Source organism: Muscardinus avellanarius (genome assembly GCF_963383645.1).
Source record: "Muscardinus avellanarius genome assembly, chromosome: 1".
NCBI lineage: Eukaryota > Metazoa > Chordata > Mammalia > Rodentia > Gliridae > Muscardinus > Muscardinus avellanarius.
Window position 1 is genome coordinate 38040915 of NC_137786.1, and position 20213 is coordinate 38061127.

The following is a 20213-nucleotide window of genomic DNA, read 5'->3' on the forward strand; positions in this document are numbered from 1 at the left end:
CTAACCAGTTTTCATAGTTTCATGGATGTAAGCAGAATACACGAGACCCTTGACTCAGCAAAAAAGGACTTGGTTATTTAAAGCATAGGAAGTCCCATGGGCTCTGTGTTTATATTGGTTTTCCTTCGGTGCACTTCCCCCCCAATCCCACAGGAGTGGCACAGTGCCCTAGGTGTATGTTGTACTTATAGTGGTTTACATCATAGTTGAAGAGCCCTGAGCTTTAGGAAACCTAAATCTTTTATAATTAGCTGCAAGAAAACCTGCCTGACCTTTCTCCTAGAGGGCACATTATCTTTATTATACTGTATGTAAGTACCTACCTAACATTCTGGAAGTAGACCAGCTTTATCTTTTAAAGCTCTTAGCCATATAAACAACCTTGAAAAGATAGAAATCAAAAGCTGTCAAAGCCTTGTTGATAAGACATGCAAAAATGCAAGGGATTACTGGGATGTAATCCATTCAGTTTTTCTTATTACTTATTTAAGGTTACTGTTAATGGAATTTCAATCTGGAGGATATAACTATTTTGTAGTACTAACCCAAGTCATTGCATACATCCCTACAGGTTTGTACCGGAATGCAATAACTGAGCAAATCTTTAGAAAAGATGGCATTCTTCTTTAGTTTGGTATTAACTTTTCCACTTAGCCCTAGGTTAAGTATAGCAAGATATTTTAGCAATGAAGTCTAGGGCAAGTCTGTCATCTATAATAACCCTTGCCAGTGATTTGAGGCTCACAGGAATGTCTTCCAGAAGTCAGTGGGTGTCACTGATCATATCAGCTTTAATCAGGCACAAATTTTGTATCAACTTCTTAATTGGACCACTTCCATTGAAGGAAATCTTGCCCGAAGGGCACTCAAATAAATCAGTAATTTTTTTTTTTTTTTTTTTTTTTTTTTTTTTTGCGGGTCTGGGGATGGAACCCAGAGGCATTCAACCCCCAAGCTACACCCCTCTGCCTGATTTTTTTATTCTTTATTTTGAAACAGGGTCTCACTGAATTGCGGAGGGCCTCACTAAGTAGTTGAAGCTGTCCGCGAACCACGATCCTCTGGTCACAGCCTCCCAAATGCTGGGATTACAACGTGCACTACCATGCCCGGCTATAAATCAGTAATTCTTCCTCAAGAGCTCCTAACCAAGAGTATCGTAGTTTTAGAGAGTTCCACAGTCAGCCGAGCGTGGTGGTGCACGCTTGTAATCCCCGTGCTTGGGAGGCTGAGACAGGAGGATTGTGCAGGCTCGAAGCCAGCCTCATCTGGTTTAAGAGACCCTGTCTCCAAATAAAATATAAAATAGGTCTGGGATTATAGCCTGGAGGTAGGAGGCCCCTGGGTTCCATTCCCAGTACCACCAAAAAAAAAAAAAAAAAAAAGTAAGAGAGTTCCACAGTCATCTGAGGATTACTTGAACTTCCTTAAAATATTTTATCATCTCTTATAACGACCACTGGGGTATAAGTCATATTTTGAAGAGGGAAGTAAGTTAGTATATGGCACCTACACATGTATAGTTCTAGGGCCACCTAGGAGTCCAGGAGAGAAAGTTTTATAATTGTTTGTGCCCCCAAATTGGACATCATTCAAGGGAACAGGTTGACCTGGCTTTTAATGTGCTCTTCCCCTTTCTTACTTTAGTTAGAATGATTAAATGTCCTTGTAATTTTTGGAGGAAATGAGAACAATTGTTTCAGTCTTTCTACATATCATAAACACCTGAAAGCCAGCTGAGTGGTAGTTGTCCACCTCATGGACTTGTCTCAGCTATGAGAAGGATAATTGGGCAAACACCTGGTTTACTGCTATTGTTTTGCCTGGGAGGAGCAAAGGCTTAACTATTCTTAGCTGTTTTTAAAGGATGTGCTAAAGTTACGGGAATTGGCAGTCAAATCATGGGGGGGTAGCAACTCAGCTGCTAGTTTAAAGATGCTTTGAGTAGCTGAGGAGAGCTGCTTTAAGAGCATTCTCTTTCATTGGAAAGACTGTAGGGGTGATTTGAGAAGACAGATAATTAATGTTTCTTTTTCCCTCATACATCTTGGGTATAAGATGTTCTTTCTCAAACAATTTCAGCTATCTCTGCTATCTTTTTCAACAATTGTTACCCAGGAAGTGGGTTTCTTTAATAAGGCAAGTCACCCAAGTTAACAGATCAGACAATTAGACCATTAGTAACAGCCCTTGAATCAGTAAAAATTTAGAACAAATAAATGTGATGAGTTTTGGCCAGAGTTATAAGGACATACTCTATTTCTACCCACCGCACAGAACTACCATGTCTGATTTTGGTTTTCAAAGTGTTAAGCTGAACACCTACAGAGCACTCTTGAGGTTTCACCTTAGCCAAATTGTCAGTGAATCAAGGACTCCATTAATTTATTGCCTTTGCTTTGATCATCAGAGTGGAGGAAGTGCAACTTTTTCATATGAATTCAAGAGGCCAACTCCTTAAATACAACATTTGTTTGACAAATGACAGTTGTTGGACACTTTTTACCTTATTAGTCACGAAGTCTGAGTTAACTCACCCACAAAAGGGAAATACTAGGCTGGAAAACCTTAAGGCCTCCTTGGATCAAGCATCATATTCAACAGAAGTCCAACAGTAAGCTCACTTTTTCTTTTCAAAGGGGATGTACCTTGTAGCTTTATCCTGAGTTAAGACCAAAACCCAAAGAATAACCACCTTTGGGTGGAGATTGACTCCCTTTACCAGAAGCTCTATGCACAGAAGCATCAATCTCAGAGACTTAGAGCTTAGGGCTGTGGGTCCCCAAAGGTATAAATGCTGTAGTTTGATGGACAGCTTCCAGTGCAGCCTTTTGGTTGCAGCCCAACTTAAAAGGGTGCTAGTTTGCAAATTAGCTGCTACAAAACAGAAAGCAGCATGCCCAAGTGAGTTACGTACTCTCTAGTATACTCCAAAATTCAATAGGATCCTGACCTCAGTTAATGGTGGAAGGGAGTTGAACAAACAGGTTTTTCTTGACTCTTGCAGAGATTGAGCACTATGAATCTACCTACATAGATCTTAACTACTTGGTGTATAGGCCCCTGGATTTTGTCAGAATTAATTAGTAACCCTTGCTGTGGTCAGAGCCTTTGAGAACTGACACTTCTGACTTGCCAGTCAATAGGACATCATCAGTGTAACAAACTTTAGACATCAGAGGATAGAGAAACTGCCCTAAATCCTGCCCCATCACTATAAACAAATGTTAGGTTCCTTTCAGTGTTTTTGTTTTCTTGTTTGTTCGTTTTGGTACTTGGGGATTGAACCCCAGGGGCATTCTACCTCTGAGTTACATCCCCAGCTCTTTTTTATTTTTTGAAACAGGGTCTTGCTAGGTTGCTGGTAGTTTCCCTGTGCTGCTCAGGCTATATTTGAACTTGAAATTCTCCTGTCTCAATCTCCCAAGTACTGGGAATAGCATGCACCACCACACCTGGCTCCCTTGTAGCTCTTCTCTATTTGTAGCTCTTCCCAGTCAAGATGATCCCTTGTGGTACTTATGGGATAGGGAAATATAAATGCACTTTCTACTCTCTGTTCAGATGTCAAAGCAACAGGATATAAATTCAACCCCACCTGCAGTCAGGATAGCCTCCCTATACTGCTCTGAACCATGCTCACACCCCATCAGTTGAATGCAAGTACCTCCTCTTCCCAGGGAACCAAGTAGGATGTTGAGTTGGACTTTCAAATCTAACAGAGTCATCGAAGTTGCTGAGTCCTTAATATTTCTGAGTTTCCCCAGCATGCTTGGATTAACATACATTCCCTATAGTTCTTGGAAACAGGGAGACTATTGCTTTGCCCCTAATTTTCTTTCTCCTTAAAGCAGTTGATGGTAGAAAGGAAGGGAGAGTAAAAGAAATGTGGAGGGAGAAAGAGACTGTGCTACTAACCAAGGCATACTCCTTTTGGTTTCAAGCAGCACAAAAACTGCATATGGTTCAATCAAATACACCTTCAGTGTTTTCAGCCTACCCACAGACCTCAATCAACAGCAAAATTATCACTTCTGATATCACCTAATTTAAGTTTGTGGATTCCTTGATTCAGTAGCTCCTTCCATATTGAATCATATTCCTTGATTCAGTAGCTTTCCAGTTGGGGCTTCAAGACTTACCTTTTGACTGGAGTTTACTGCGCCATCTTTGCCTATTTTTAACCTAAAGGATGTGGCATTTTCAGCAAGCCTGTCCCTAAGATTTTTCCTTTGTTTTCTTCTAAATATTTAATAATTTGACAGTTTAATGGTTACATTTAAAATCTGACCCATTTTGTGTTTTTGTATATGGTGTGAGGTAAGAGTTAAGGTGTATATTTCCCATATAGAATCAGATGTTCTAACACCACTGTTAAAAGATCTTTTCTTCATTTAGTTGCTTTGGAACCTTTTTTCAAAAGTTAATCTATAAGTATGGCTCTGCTTTTGGACTTTATTATGTTCTATTAATCTTCATAGATCTGATTTCACCATTATCATTATCTTAATTGCTAGAGCTTTACAAGAAGTGTTAAAATCAATATAAAATTTCCGATTTTTTTTTATCTTTTTTGATGTGTGTGTGTGAAGGAAGTACTGGGGATTGAACCCAGGAGTATTCTGACTCCAAATTATACCCCCAGCTCTATTTTAGTTTTCTTGTAAAAAAGGGTTTTGTTGCCGGGTGTGGTGGCACACACTTGTAATCCCAGCATTTGGGAGGTTGAGACTGGAGGATCATGGTTCGCGGACAGCTTCAGCTACTTAGGCCCTCTGCAACTCAGACCCTGTTTCAAAATAAAGAATAAAAAATTGGGCAGGGGGTGTAGCTCAGAGGTTGAATGCCTCTGGGTTCCACCCCCAGACCCACAAAAAGAAGGGTTTGTTAGGCTGATGAGTGTTTCACTGCTAGTTGAGGTTGTCCTTGAATCTCTCTAATTCTTTTGTTTCAGTCTTCCAAATACTGAGATTACAGGTCTGTGCCACCACACCTGGCTTCTATCTTAAGATTTATTATCAGTTTATTGAAGAAAACAAAGCTTACTTTATTTATTTGTGTAGGTCTAGGGATGGAACCCAGGGGCATTCGACCTTTGCACTACACCCCTTTCCTGTTTATTTATTTTTATTTTTTGGTGGTATTGGGGGGTGGAACCCAGGGGTTTTTCTACCTCTGGGCTATACTCCCAGATCTATTTTATACTTTATTTGGAAACAGGGTCTCATTAAGTCGCTGAGAGCCTCACTAAATAGCTGAGGCTGGCTTTGAACCTGTGCGATCATCCTGTCTCAGCCTCCCAAGCGCTAGGATTACAAGCATGTGCCACCATGCATGGCTTATTCTTTATTTTGAAACAGGGTTTCACTAAATTGCAGAGGACTTCACTAAGTAGCTGAGCTGTCTGTGAACCACAATCCTCAGGTCTCAGACTCCCGAATGCTGGAATTACAAGTGTGTGCATACCCAGCTCTTGCTTTAATTTTGTTTGTATAGATTTTATTTAATCTGTACATTATGTATTTCAGAAACAAAGAAAACTCTGCTCCATTAGAGGAAAATTCCACAGGGAAAAATAAGGGGAAAAAAAGAAAGATTGCAGAAACTTCAAATGTTATCACTGAGTCGTTGCCATCTGTAGAATCAGAACCTGTTGAAATTGAGGTGGAGATTGCTGAAGGTACAATTGAAGTGGAAGATGAAGGCATCGAAACATTAGAGGAAGTGGCTTCTGCAAAGCAATCCATAAAGTACATACAGAGCACAGGTTCCTCTGATGATTCCGCTCTAGCACTTTTGGCAGATATCACCAGCAAGTACCGTCAAGGTGATAGAAAAGGGCAGATTATTAAAGAAGAAGATGGCTGTGCAACTGACCCCATAAGCAAACAGGTAGAAGGTATTGAAATTGTGGAACTTCAGCTGTCACATGTGAAGGACTTATTCCATTGTGAGAAATGTAACCGTTCATTTAAATTGTTTTACCATTTTAAGGAACACATGAAATCACACTCCACTGAGAGTTTCAAGTGTGAAATATGCAATAAAAGGTATCTTCGGGAGAGTGCATGGAAACAGCACCTAAATTGTTACCACCTTGAAGAAGGTGGAGTCAATAAGAAGCAAAGAACTGGGAAAAAAATTCACATATGTCAGTACTGTGAGAAACAGTTTGACCACTTTGGACATTTTAAAGAGCATCTTCGAAAACATACAGGTAATTAGCAAGTACTTTATATTAAAAGTGTATTTTTTCCATATTCACTTGAAGTTGAAATCCTTTTTATGATACCACAAAATCTGACTTGGGTGTTTTCTAAAGCACAGTCTGAACATATTTTTATAATATTACTATGTTGAAGTATCAATGCTTTAAATGCAGATTAGTGTTAACTTGGAAAGTGATTATCACTTTTCAGATTTTTGTAATTTTTCAAAGAAATATGTAAAAGTTTGTGATTTATATACTAAGTATGAGTTACTAAATCTTAATTACAGTGGAACTTTACTGTTCCTATTTTTACATTTCTCATGATATGTTAGATCGGTCAGTACACTTATAAGCAGTCTCTGACATGTTTTTACTTTTTTGCATACATTTCATCATTTATTTTGGCCCAGTAAATAGGCAGTACGATTTATGTGTCTCCCTTACCTCTTTCAACAGCAAATGTATCTGGACCTGGTAGATAGCCAGGGTATTCAGGAGGGTATTTCTTCTTAACAGTAGTTCTTTCTCCTGGAAGCCATCTCATGTTTGAAGGACAGGTTCCAGGAACCCGTCTACTCAGGGCCTCTGTTTCCTATACTTCCACATCCCCAGTGCTTATTTTCTTCTCTGTCTTGTGCGCTGTCCATGCTCTCACTCCTCAAGAATTCGTTGCTAGATTTCCTGGTTCATGCACAGGATCTGCCCCCAATTATTAGGATCTTGGATAGACCCTAAATCCATTATAACAAGAGTGTGGAGAAAATGGTTACTACAGGTGCTGAGTGTCTAGGTTTTTGGACATTTATTCCTGAGTACTTGTTACACACAGGTAGTGGTTAAGGCCTTTTGGGCTGTTGGTACACTAATTACAACATAGATATCTTATACTATTCAAAATCTTTCTTGATGCCAACATGTGAAGAGAGATTCTGGTAAAAAAAAAAAAAAAAAAAAAAAAAGGCAAAACAAAAAAAACCTTATAGATCTCTTTACTGTCCCAAACCACTTGCTATCCAGCAGTGGAGGAACTAGATTAATTAATTAAGATAATGTATCCCTTCCTATCCAAATTCTTGTTGTCTGTCAATACATGGGAACTAAATAAATACATGAGTAGGGAAGAAACCTACTGTGTTTAATTGTGTGTGTTTGTGCTTGTGGTACTGGGGAATGAACCCAGAGGCATTCTGTCTCTGAGCTACAACCCTCAGCTCTATTTTATTTTTTATTTTAAAACAGTGTCTCACTAAGTTGTGGAGGGCCTTTACAAGGTTGCTGAGGCTATCCATGAACCTACCATCCGCCTATCTCAGCCTCCCAAGTATTGGCATTAAAGGTGTGTGCCACGATGCCTGGCTCAGTATGAATGTAAAAGGCTTCGAGGTACTAGTTTTAAATTGTTTAGGAAATTAAATCTTATTTCAGACACATTATGTATGTTTCATATTTGGAAACTGCCTGTAATTATTTTGATCCTTAAAAACAAATATGATTTATTGATATATTTTTAGTCTCTTGGGTGAACATTTTTATAACTGGGTTACTTTTGCAAAAGAATTGATATACCAGCATAGTAAATAAACATTACTAGGTAACCAGTGAGGTTTGTGTGTAGGGGGGTTGAACTTAGGCATTCTATATCTCTGAGATTCATCCAACCCTATTTTTTTTGTTTTAATTTTGAAACAGGGTTTTACTGGGTTGATGAGAGTCTCACTACTTGCTGAAGCTGTCCTCACACCTGCAGTACTCCTGTCTCAGCCTCCCAGATACCATAAGTGCATGCCACAGCACCCAATTAACCAGTGAGTTTTGATAGGGGCTTCCAGTACTCCCACAGAGATCAGTTGCTTTTATGTTACTTCTTAGGAATGTAATATTTGATAATAAGATAACATCATTTCTGGTTTTTTGTTTGTTTGTTTGGTACTGGGATGGAACCCAGGGGCATTCTATCTCTGAGCTATACCCCTAGCCCCTTTTTTTTTGCATTACTGGGGATGGAACTCAGGGGCATTCTACCTCCGAGCTACACCCCCAGCCCTCTTTTTTCTTTTGAAACAGGGTCTCATTGAGTTGCAAAGGGCCTCACTAAGTAGCTGAGGTTGGCCACGAACTGCGATCTTCCTGTCTCAGCTTCCCAAATGTTGGGATCAAAGGTGTGTGCCACTATACCCGGCTCATTTTGGAAATTTTAAAATGTGCTTTTTTATATCCTCTGCCTTTTATTTATTTTTTGGTGATACTGGGGATGAAACCCATGGGCATTCTCCCTCTTATGTCCCCAGCCCTGTATTTTATTCTTTATTTTTTGAAACATGGTCTCAGTGAATTGCATAGGATCTCACTAAGTAGCTGTGGCTGTTCGTGAACTGTGATCCTCCTGTCTCAGACTTTTGAATGCTGGGATTACTAGTGTGTGTCACCACGCCCAGCTCCCTGCCTTTTATTTTGGATTGGACAATAGAATATAGGGCAAAGTATATTATGCTTGTTTTCTTGCTTTCAGAATGATATAAGTAGCTTAATTAACTTGAGTAGTTATAAATTATAGAACCATATATGCCCAGTGGAGGGAGAATCAATTTAGGATACAAAGCAAAACTGAACTTTCTAGTTTAAGTTACTATACTAGTACAAGATCATTGTAGGTGTGTGCTCAATGGCTTAGTGAATTGGAAGAGCATAAGCAATTCATTTATGTTTAAATTAATAAAGGGTCATTTTTCCTTATAACAATGTAATTGTGAAAATAGGATACAATCCTGTCCCTACCCACAAAAGACATAACATACTTCACTCATTTTCATATTTTGCATCTTTTTATTGGATTAATGATTTGGTTTCCAAGTATATTCTTAAAGTATGCACTATATTTCTATGATTTGCAAAGTTTTAGCTGTTGCCTATACTGTGAATTAATTTATTATAGGAATGACAATTTTATCTTGTTAGGCCACAGATAGAAAGCAGTTTTAGAAAGCCCAGGGAGCTCAGTTGTGTTGGAGAGATATGCAGACACAGTCCCACTATGACAGGCTAAGTTCTGGAAACATTCTGAGCAGAGAAAATAAAACATACACAGGAGGCATGGAAGCATATGCATGGCAGTAATGCATATGGCTGGAGGGTTGGGTCCAAGTGGAGGAATACCAGACGCAGCCAGAGAGGTTGAAAAGGCTGGCCAGGTGGCGTGTGCCAGGTGGCCTCTATGAGGATCTCCCAGTGTCTTAAGGGTGAAAGAAAGAATGATAAGAGAGAAGGCGGAGGTCATGTAATTTTTATTTATTAATTAATTATTTTATTTATTATTTTGTGGTGGAGCTAGGGATTGAACCCCAAGGATATTCTACCTCTGAGGTACATCTCCAGACTCATTTACTTATTTTTTATTTTGAAACAGGATCCAAGTTACTGAGAGTTGTCTTTGAATTTGTGATCCTCCTGTCTCAACATCCCTTATAATGGGATTACAGGCATGTGCCACCATGCCCAGCTGACTGGAATCTAAAGTTAAGAGGCAGTCTGATGAGATTTCTGTTTTAGAGAAGTAACTGGCAAGATAGATTGAAGCAGAGTGAAACCTGCTAAGTCTAATGAGGAGTCTGTTCAAAACCAGAGTGGGAAATTGGATGAAGGCAGCAATAAAAAATATAAGTAAATAAAAATAAAAGGAATGAAGACTTAGTAATATAAAATAGGCCAAATCCAAAGGTTTGGTGAATAGTGAGGTGGGGATTAAAGAGAGCCTGACTCCTAGCATTTTGCTTTGGGGAATTCAATGATTGGCAGTTATTAACTAAAAAATACAGAAGGATATGCAGTTTAGGGGTGAAGAATGGTGCCAGAAAGCAAGGAGGGAGGAAGAAAATACACCCCCTGGTGTGCATGGTCACATACCTCTAATCCTGGTACTTGGGAAGCCGAGACAAAAGGATCTCAGATTCGAGGACAGCCTCATCAACCTAGCAAGACCTGTTTCAAAATAAAAATTTTAAAAATAGGGCTGGGGTTGTAGCTCAGAGGTAGAAAGAATGTCCCTGGGTTCAATCCCCAGTAACATGCACACATGCATAACCCAGTGATCTACTTCCTACAATTAGGCCCTACTCCTAAAGTTTCCACAACCCCCCAGTAGCACCATCAGCTGGGAACCAAGCCTTCAACACATGAGTCTTTGGGGGAAACATTTCAGATCCAAACTGTAACAGCTACTTTACAAGGTTGAGACAAATAAAATGGTGAAAGCACTTCGAAAGCTGTACCTACCCATATATCTAAAATAGAATAATCTGTTCTTATTTCTAGATTTTACTGGGCTTATTAAACTAATTTGTGTGAGAGGGTTGGGGGTACTGGGAATTGAACCCAGAGGCATTGTACCTCTTGAGCTACACTCCCATCCCTTTTTTGATTTTGTCCTTTTTTTTTTTTTTTTTTTTTTGATACTGGAGAGTGAACCTAGAGGTGTTATACTCCAAGACCTATTTTAGTTTTTATTTTGAAACACGGTTTTGCCAAGTTGCTGAAGCTGGCCTTGAACATGCACTCCTCCCATATTTAGTGGTATGGTGGGATCAGAAGCCAGATTTATCTGGAATAAGGGAGAGAGTTAGAGGCAGGTGTGGTACCACATTGCCTAATCCCAGTATTTAGAAGGCTAAGACAGGAGGTCCCAGGGTTGAGAGCAGCCTCAAGAATGTAGTAAGAGCCGGGCATGGTGGTGCACACTTGTAATCCCAGCATTTAGGAGACTTGAGACTGGAGGATCGCGGTTCGTGGACAGCCTCAGCTTCTTAGGCCCTCTGCAACTCAGTGAAACCTGGTTTCAAAATAAAGAATAAAAAATAGGGTAGGGGGTATAGCTTGGAGGGGAAATGCCCCTGGGTTCCATCCCCAGACCTGCAAAAAAGAAAAAGAAAAAAGAATATAGCAAGACTTTCAGCAGCCTAGGGAGTTCCTGTTTTAAAGCAAAATATAAGCTGGGCCTGGTGGCACAGGCTTGTAGTCTCAGTACTTGGGAGGATGAAACAGGAAGATTGCAGGTTCCAGGACAGCTTCAGCAAGTTAGGAGACTCTCATGAACCTAATGAGACTCTGCTTCAATATAAAATAGAGTGGGGGTATATCTCAGAAGTAGAACACCCCAGTACCACAATAATGAAATAGCTCAAGTGGCATACTATGAAAAGTCTAGTGGCACATGCTTGTAATCCCCGCGCTTGGGAGGCTGAGACAGGAGGATCGCACAGGTTCAAAGCCAGCCTCAGCTACTTAGGCTATCAGCAACTTAGACCCTGTTTCCAAATAAAATATAAAATAGGTCTGGGAGTATAGCCCGGAGGTAGAAAGCCTCTGGGTTCCACCTCCAGTACCACCAAAAAAAGAAAGAAAAAGTTGTACAAATTTTCTTGTAGGTTTCATTAATAATGAAAAATTGTGCATTAGTAAAACCACAAGACTTGCTGGGTGTGAGGGTAAACATGTGTAATCCCAGTACTCAGGTGGCTGAAGCAGGAGGATCTCAGTTTGTGGACAGCCTCAGCTATTTAGGCCCTTTGCAGCTCAGACTCTGTTTCAAAATAAAGAATAAAAAATAGGGCTGGTGGTATACCTCGGAGGTAGAATGCCCTTGGGTTCTATCCCTAGTATCCCAAAAATAAATAAATAAATATTTAAAAAAATAAAAGGGCTGGAGGTATAGCTCAGAGGTAGAGCACCCCTGGGTTCAATCCCTAATACAGCATATGTGCAGGAGCACAGACACAAACACACACAAAGTAACCATTTTGTTTAGCAATATCCCAACATTTTTGCAATTGAAGTTATTATGTCAACATTAATTTTAAAGCCAGGCATGGTGGCGCACACTTGTAATCCTAGCATTTGGGAGGCTGAGACAGGATTGCAGTTTGAGGACAGCCTCAGCTACTGCTTAGGTCCTTTGCAGCTCAGATCCTGTTTCAAAATAAAGAATAAAAAATAGGACTGGGGGTGTATCTCAGAAATAGAATGCCCCTGGGTTTCTTCTCCAGTGCCGCAAAAAAATAAAATTCAGGTAATTTAGGAATTCTCTTTCAAAAAACAATTTTTATCACATGAAAATTGCATAAAAGCTGTATTTATTTTGTTGGGAAAGTCACATAACTCAGTTATTACACTATGTCATTCTATTTAAGTATTAGGGTCACATCTGGGACTGCCTCTTCACTAGGACTCCCTCTCTGAAATCTTATTCCTGTTCTCTGTAGGCATCATCCTCTTCCTGAATTCCCTCACTCTTTTTTCCTGACTGTTCTTGTCCTCTGCTTTATTCCATTTCTGTTGGTGATTGCTAGGTCATCAACCAACTGCTTAAACCTAGTGTTTTGCTAGGTTTTCTCTTTAACTTTGTTATAAAATATACTTTGAGATTTTTCCCCCCCCCCGGTACTGGGGATAGAAACCAGGAGCATTCTACCTCCAACCTATACCCCAGCCCTATTTTTTTAATTTATTTTTTATAGTGTCTCACTGAGTTGCAAAGGGCCTCACTAAGTAGTAGCTGAGGCTGTCCTTGAATCCCATCCTCCTATCTCAGCTTCCCAAATGCTGGGATTACAAGCATGTGCCACCATGCCCAGCTATTCTTTTTTTTTTTTTTTTTTTTTTTCCGGTTTTGGGAATGGAACCCAGAGGCATTCGACCTCCGAGCTACACCCCCTACCCAATTTTTTATTCTTTATTTTGAAACAGGGTCTCACTGAGTTGCGGAGGGCCTAAGTAGCTGAGGCTGTCTGCAAACTGCGATCCTCCAGTCTCAGCCTCCCAAATGCTGGGATTACAAGCGTGCACCACCACGCCCGGCTCATGCCCAGCTATTTTGAGAAATTTTATCCACACTGGAAGTATTTATTGTCACTAAAAAAATAATCATATCAGTCCACTCTATTTTGTTTCAGAATGTCTATATAACTATTTGATGTGTTACCATTCTACTCTGAGTACTTTGAACTTGACACCAAATAATTCATAATCTTTGCCAGCATACCTCACTCCAAACTTCTTGGACTACTGAATCTTGAGTTCTTTCCTAGCTGGCATTCAAACCCAGAGATCTGGAAGTCCTAATTGGTTCTTTCCTCTTTCCTCTTCTTCCACCATTCTGTCTTAACACTTCTGTTCCTTTCCCTAAAGCAAACTTCCTTTTCTTCTCTTACTTTATTCCAAGCAGAATTGCCATCCTCTGTGCTTCTATGGTGCACTTCCCATGGCTTGTTTTCCTATAAGGGGTCTCCACTGTGTGGCATTTATTTTCACACAATTCACTTTCATACCCTGTTCTCTAAAGGTGATTTTTGTTTTTTTGTTACTAGCTATTGAACCCAAGGGCACTCTACCTCTGACCCACAACCCCAGCCCTTATTATCTTTTATTTTGTAACAGGGTCTTGTTAAGTTGCTGAGGCTGTCCTCAAACCCATGATCCTCCTGTTTCAACCTCTCAAGTACTGGTATTACAAGCAAACACCACTATACCCAGCTGACTTTCTTTTCTTTTTAAAGAAGGGCAGCTTATTTGTTTTTTATCTTCATCACCTACCACATTGTCTGATATGTGGTGTGTAAAAATGTTTGTGGAAAGGATATCAATGCATTTTTCCTAAAATACAAATTAATCATAATATTTAAAGGGAATATTTCAGAAATGTAAAAATGTTGAACAGAATTCACATCCAAATTTTATTTCTTCATCAGAGCATAGATACAATTAATAATCACTGAATCTTACTGTCACCTCTAGAAAAATCTTTGGGCTATGGTAAAAACATTTGAATTATAAATTGTGATGCCTCTTAAGAACATGCTATTAAAGTTGACCAAAAAGAAAAACTCTTTAAATTTGCTTTTGCTATTTTTCTTGATTTGACAATGTATTTTTTCTTTCATAATAGGGGAAAAACCTTTTGAGTGTCCAAATTGTCATGAACGATTTGCTAGGAATAGCACCCTTAAATGTCACCTCACTGCATGCCAAACTGGAGTGGGGGCAAAAAAGGGAAGGAAGAAGCTTTATGAATGCCAGGTATGTGTGGATATATTCCATCTTTAACAAAGGAATCTCTAGTTTGCAGGCATTTTTGTTGTGTATACATTACTGAGGATTGAACCCAGTGAGACATTCTACTTCCAAGCTACACCCCCAGCCCTATTTTTTTGAAATAAGTTCTTGCTATCATGATGAGAGTCTTAATACTTGCTAAGGCTGTCTTTGAACCTGTCATCTTCCTGTCTCAGTTTCTCAAATATTGGGATTATAGGCATATACCACTACACCTGGCTTAATTTGCTATCTTTAAAAGGGAAAGGTAATAGTCCTTACTTACCATGGTTCATTTTAGGATTTTTTTTATTTTGGAACTGTACAAAAGCAGTATGTGTTTAGTAGAAATTATACTTTGATTTTTGGATTTTGAACTTTTCCTGAGATAGTGATATGCAGTAGGATGTTTTTATGATGGTGCATAGCAGGGAGCCACAGCTCTCAGTCAGCCGTGCCATCATGAGAATAAACAACAGTCAAAGCCGGGCGTGCTGGCACACACTTATAATCCCAGCATTCGGGAGGCTGAGACTGGAGGAACGTGGTTCAAGGACAGCCTCAGCTACTTAGTGAGGACCTCTGCAACTCAGTGAGACCCTGTTTCAAAATAAAGAATAAAAAATTGGGCAGGGGGTGTGGCTCGGAAGTCGAATGCCTCTGGGTTCCATCCCCAGACCCGCAAAAAAAGAAGAATAAACAACAGTCAACACTATAGTGTGCCATTTTGCTAAGCTGTGGTGTCTGGTAGGTTAAGACCCATATTTGGTTTGTGTAAGGGCATGTGTGTATTACTAGGGATTGAGCCCAAGGGCATTCTGCCTCTAAGCCCTGTTTTATTTTTTCATTCATCTATTTATTTATTTTGTTGGGGATTGAACCCAGGGGCATTCTACCTCTGAGCTATACACTCTCATCCCTGGTCTGTCTGTCTGTCTGTCTGTCTTTCTTTCTTTCTTTCTTTCTTTTTTTTTTTTTTGCAGGTCTGGGGATGGAACCCAAAGGCATTCAACCCCTGAGCTACACCCCCGTCCTATTTTTTATTCTTTATTTTGAAACAGGGTCTCACTTAGTTGCAGAGGGCCTAAGTAGCTGAGACTGTCTGTGAACCGTGATCCTCCGGTCTCAGCCTCCCCAATGCTGGGATTACAAGCATGTGCTACCATGCCCGGCTTTATTTTGAAACAGGGTCACACTAAGTTCTGGAAGGCCTTAGTAAGTAGCTGAGGCTGGCTGTGAACCTGCAATCACCTGTTTTAGCCTCCCAAGTACTGGGATTTCAAGCGTGCGCCACCACACCCAGCTTATTTTTTTTTTTTAATTTAATTTTTTTGTATGTATGTGGTACTAGGGATTGAACCCAGGGGCATTCTACCTCCATGCTACACCCCCAGCCTGCTTATGTTTCTTATTTGGAAACAAGTTCTCGCTAGATTGTTGAGAGCCTCAATAAGTAGCTGAGGCTGGCTTCGAACCTGCAACCCTTCTCTCAGCCTCCCAAGTACTAGGATTACAGTCATGCACCACTGTGACTGGCTTTTTCTTTATTTTGAAAGTGTCACTAGGTTGATGAAAGAGTCTACTTGCTGAGGCTGTTCTTGAACCTGTGGTCTTTCTGTCTCAGCCTCCCAAGAACTAGGATTACAGGTGGGTGCCATCATGCCCAGCCATTTTTTATTTCAAAACATGGTCTTACTGAATTGTGGAGAGGCTCACTAAGTTGCTGAGGCTGGCCATAAATGTGCAATCCTCATATCTCAGCTTCCCAAGTACAAGGATCACAGACATGGCTTAAATGCATTTTTTATTTTTTACATATTTTACTATTACTTATTACATTATGATGGAATAAGTCCATCATAAGTCAGTGTCCTAAATAACAGGTAGTTTGAAACTAGTTACTCTTAACCATAGAGCATTCACTAAAAGTTTGGGAGAAGGATAAGGGAGGATTGAACATTTATGGCCAGCCTCAGCAAGCACTCAGCAATTTAGTAAGCGTGTCTCTAAATAAAAAACAAAAACCAGGTGTGGTGGCGCACGCTTGTAATCCCAGCGTTTGGGAATTTGAGACAGGAGGATCACACAGGTTTAAAGTCAGCCTCAGCTACTTAGTGAGGCTCTCAGCAACTTAGACCCTGTATCCAAATAAAGTATAAAATAGGTCTAGGAGTATAGCCTGGAGGTAGAAAAGTCCCTGGGTTCTAGCCCCAGTCCAAATAAAATAAAATAAATAAAAAAGGGTTGGTGGGTTAGTAGTGTAGGTTGGTAGAGTGCCCTTGGATTCAATCCCCAGTATTCCCCCCAATCCACAAAAGAAACAAATATTGTAATGGTTCTGATGTTAAAATTATGCTAGAAATTCCAAGTATGTTTAGTTTATATTCCAAGGGTATGTGTGTGGTATTAGGGATTGAACTCAGTATGTTCACCTGTGAGCTACACTTTTCAACCCTTTTTATTTTTATTTTTCTATTTTATATATAATTTATTTGAGTCTCACTAAGTTGCAGAGACCCTTTCTAAGTTGCTGAGGCTGGCCTTGAACCTGAGATCCTCCTGTCTCAGCCTCCCAAGTACTATTATAGGTGTGTACACCACACCCAGCTCTTAAGAATTTATAGGTTACTTAACCAGTGAAGGCAATATTGAAATGTTTTCCAGAATATAAGTTGCTAGTTGTATCAGCTAAAAGACCAAGTGAATTATGAAATAGTTTCAACTAAATTATATTGTAGATACCATATTCATAATATTTTCAGAATTACTTTCAATTTATTATCAATGTTGTCTCTTATAGAGAATAAATGTATCCATGTTTTCTTCAGTAACATCATATCTTTGATTATTTCAGGTCTGTAACAGTGTGTTTAATAGCTGGGACCAGTTCAAAGATCACTTGGTAATACATACTGGAGATAAACCTAACCATTGTACTCTGTGTGATTTGTGGTTTATGCAAGGGAATGAATTAAGGAGGCATCTCAGTGATATGCACAATATTTCAGAGCGTTTAATAACTGAAGAAGTCCTTTCAGTAGAAACACGTGTGCAAACTGAACCAGTGACATCAATGACTATTATAGAACAAGTTGGGAAGGTGCATGTGTTACCATTACTTCAAGTCCAGGTGGATTCAGCACAAGTGACTGTGGAACAAGTCCATCCAGATCTGCTCCAGGACAGCCAAGTACATGATTCACACCTGAGCGAGCTTCCAGAGCAGGTCCAAGTGAGTTATTTAGAAGTGGGTCGGATTCAGACTGAAGAAGGTACTGAAGTCCATGTAGAGGAGCTACATGTTGAACGGGTAAATCAGATGCCAGTGGAAGTACAAACTGAGCTTCTAGAAGCAGACTTGGATCACATGACTCCTGAAATCATGAACCAAGAGGAGGGAGAGCCTAGCCAAGCAGATGCCACTGAGGCTGCCGAAGACGATCACGAAGGTGCTGAGGGCCTAAAGACCAAACCAACAGTGGACGCCCATGCTGAAAAGGCAGAGAATGAGGACAGAACAGCTATGCCAGGTTTAAAATGAGATAACAAATATATTTTGAAATTCATGTGTTGGCTTTTTTAACTAAGTATGGGCAGTGTGACTGTCCTTAAGCTACAGACAAGTGGACCAAAGTTAAACTATTTCCTGTGTGCTGAACTGTTTCTATCAAAACAAGCTGGTGCCCCTCCTCCAGTTAGTGCCACAGAGGAGACATCTTTCTCATAAATGAAGGGGAGCTTTGAGAAGTATATTTCTGGAAACGTAAATGGATTATATTCTTATTATATAGTTGGGTACGAATGTTTCTATTTTCATTGTGGTGATGGTTCTTTTTCTTTTCCCCAGGACATGTCCTTCCTCAAATTTTTTTTCCATATTGTAAAATCAAACGTAAAATCATTAGAATACAAGTTTATGTATTCTAATGCATGTTAGGAAATTAAACATATAGGAAACACAAGGCTGCATGAAAAAAAGTGCATTGTTGCTGTACAGTTAAGTTTTGGCTCTGGCTTTCCTTGGTTTGAACAATATTCTTGTCTACCCCAATAGTCACAGGTGCCATCTCTGCAACAGAAACAGAGTGGTGGTGGTAAAATTTCCAGAATGTTAAAAAAAATTCACACCATGTGCCTTTTCAAAACCAACTAAACTTCTATAAAACGTCTCTGGTTCTTTCAAAGTTTGTGTCGTAAGGAGCAATGTAGGCAGTGCTATAGTACTTCATATTTTTACTTACAATGACAACTACCAATCCTTTTCATTTAAGTTAGGTTGAGAAATTTCATTTAATGGTAGCTGAGGGGCCATTTTTCAATTGGGAAGATTCACATACATCTGTGGTAAACTTTATTTTGATGAGAAGTTGCACTAGTATTTTACCACCAGATGAAAAAAAAATGAGCATTTAAAAATTAATGTATTTAAAATAAAGTACAGAGAAAAACATGTATGTAATATATCAGGTTTTTGTTTTGAATAGAATCTTTTCCCCAATCCTTAATGTAAAGATCTTGTGCTATAACTTTTAAAGCCATACAAATAAGAGTGCTAAACTGTGGACTTAAAAGTAGGTTTGTAAATATTTTTAATCAGTATTACTTGGAAAATAAAAGATAACAACTACATAAAATAAACCAATATGCTATTTTCTTTACATGTTAAATATTGGAAGATATTTGCATTTTTTAAGTAAAATTTAAAATTTTGTGTTCATGACTCTTTTTTTTTAACCAGTGTGGAATTTGGTGTATGATCAGTATTTTCTCATGTCTTTTTGCATTGTATTAATGTGTCTTATTCATGAACAAAGATAAAAATTCCCAGTATACACCTCCAACACTCAAAATCAGCTCAAAAGAAAGGAGAAAGAAGTTGGCAGTCTTTGTAGTTCTTAAATAGTGAGCACAATAACAAGTGGATTTTTAAAAATTGAGCCTAATCATTTAAGCAAAAATTTTACCCTCTTATTAGTATGTTAAGTTTAAAAGCGATTCAGCTAACCACCTTTGGTAATCTTGATGTTAAATAGTAACATGTTTTTGAAATATATTGAAGAGATTGGAGAGCTCACAGGTTTAGATGTATCAAGAGTAAGAAAGTTGTGTTTTTATTTTAAGATCAAATGTATAGGAGCACTTCCAAGTGTATTGTTTGGCAGTTAAGTACATACTATAAAGTGTGTGTGTGTGTGTGTGTGTGTGTGTGTGTGTGTGTGTGTGTGTGTGTGTGTAGATATTTTTAGAAGTCAGAATATACTGATATAATTTTAATCCAATTGAATATTTAGTTTGCTTTAGGCTGCCTGGTTCTTGTGGCAGCTTGGGGAGGGGTTGGTTCAGGTTTTTTAAAAGCTATAGGAAAAAGTGGTCTGAAACATGTAAATTGCCAGCTAGTATGCAGTGAATTTTGAATTCTAAAAATAGCTCATTCTGTGCCCTTAAACCAAGATATAACACAAGGTTTATTTTTAAACATAATCCTCTTTCAAGAACTCAGACTCCAAGGTAGAGATCAGGGGCAAAGGCACATCATAGTGTTATAATTATCATTTGAGCCAGGCAGGATGATAACACGCTTCTAATCCCAATACTTGGGAGGGTGGGACAGAAGGATTATAGGTTTGAGACTAGCATGGGTAACTTAGACCTTGTTTCAAGGTAAAGTAATTTTAAAAGGTCTGGGGATATAGCTCAGAGGCAGAACACTCCTGGGTTCAATCTCTAGTTTTAAAATAAATAGATAATATATCATTTGAGTTTTCATATGTGGCAGCCTTTCAAGGCAGTCTCATTTTCCTTTTCCCAAAAGGTAGATTTGTAAGGCCGCCACATACTCAGAATGCCAGTGAATTTGATTGGAAAAGAAGAGGAAGACTGCCTGGTTATAAGCCTTATGCTGAATAGCAGGTTGTAGTTTGCA

The 20213-nt window shown here is 39.2% G+C and overlaps 1 protein-coding gene across 1 annotated transcript in view; it reads left to right on the forward strand.

Moving 5' to 3' along the window:
- The window catches only part of ZNF131 (zinc finger protein 131), a gene marked incomplete at both ends in the record, with an annotated part of 37001 nt that extends 19170 nt beyond the window's left edge, over positions 1–17831 (forward strand). The window contains 4 exons of the mRNA XM_080701990.1: positions 5529–5892; positions 5995–6217; positions 14145–14275; positions 17145–17831. Of these exons, the coding sequence (XP_080558116.1) occupies positions 5529–5892; positions 5995–6217; positions 14145–14275; positions 17145–17831 (1405 nt within the window). The remainder of the gene's footprint in view (positions 1–5528; positions 5893–5994; positions 6218–14144; positions 14276–17144) is intronic.
- Between the last annotated feature and the right edge of the window lie 2382 nt (positions 17832–20213).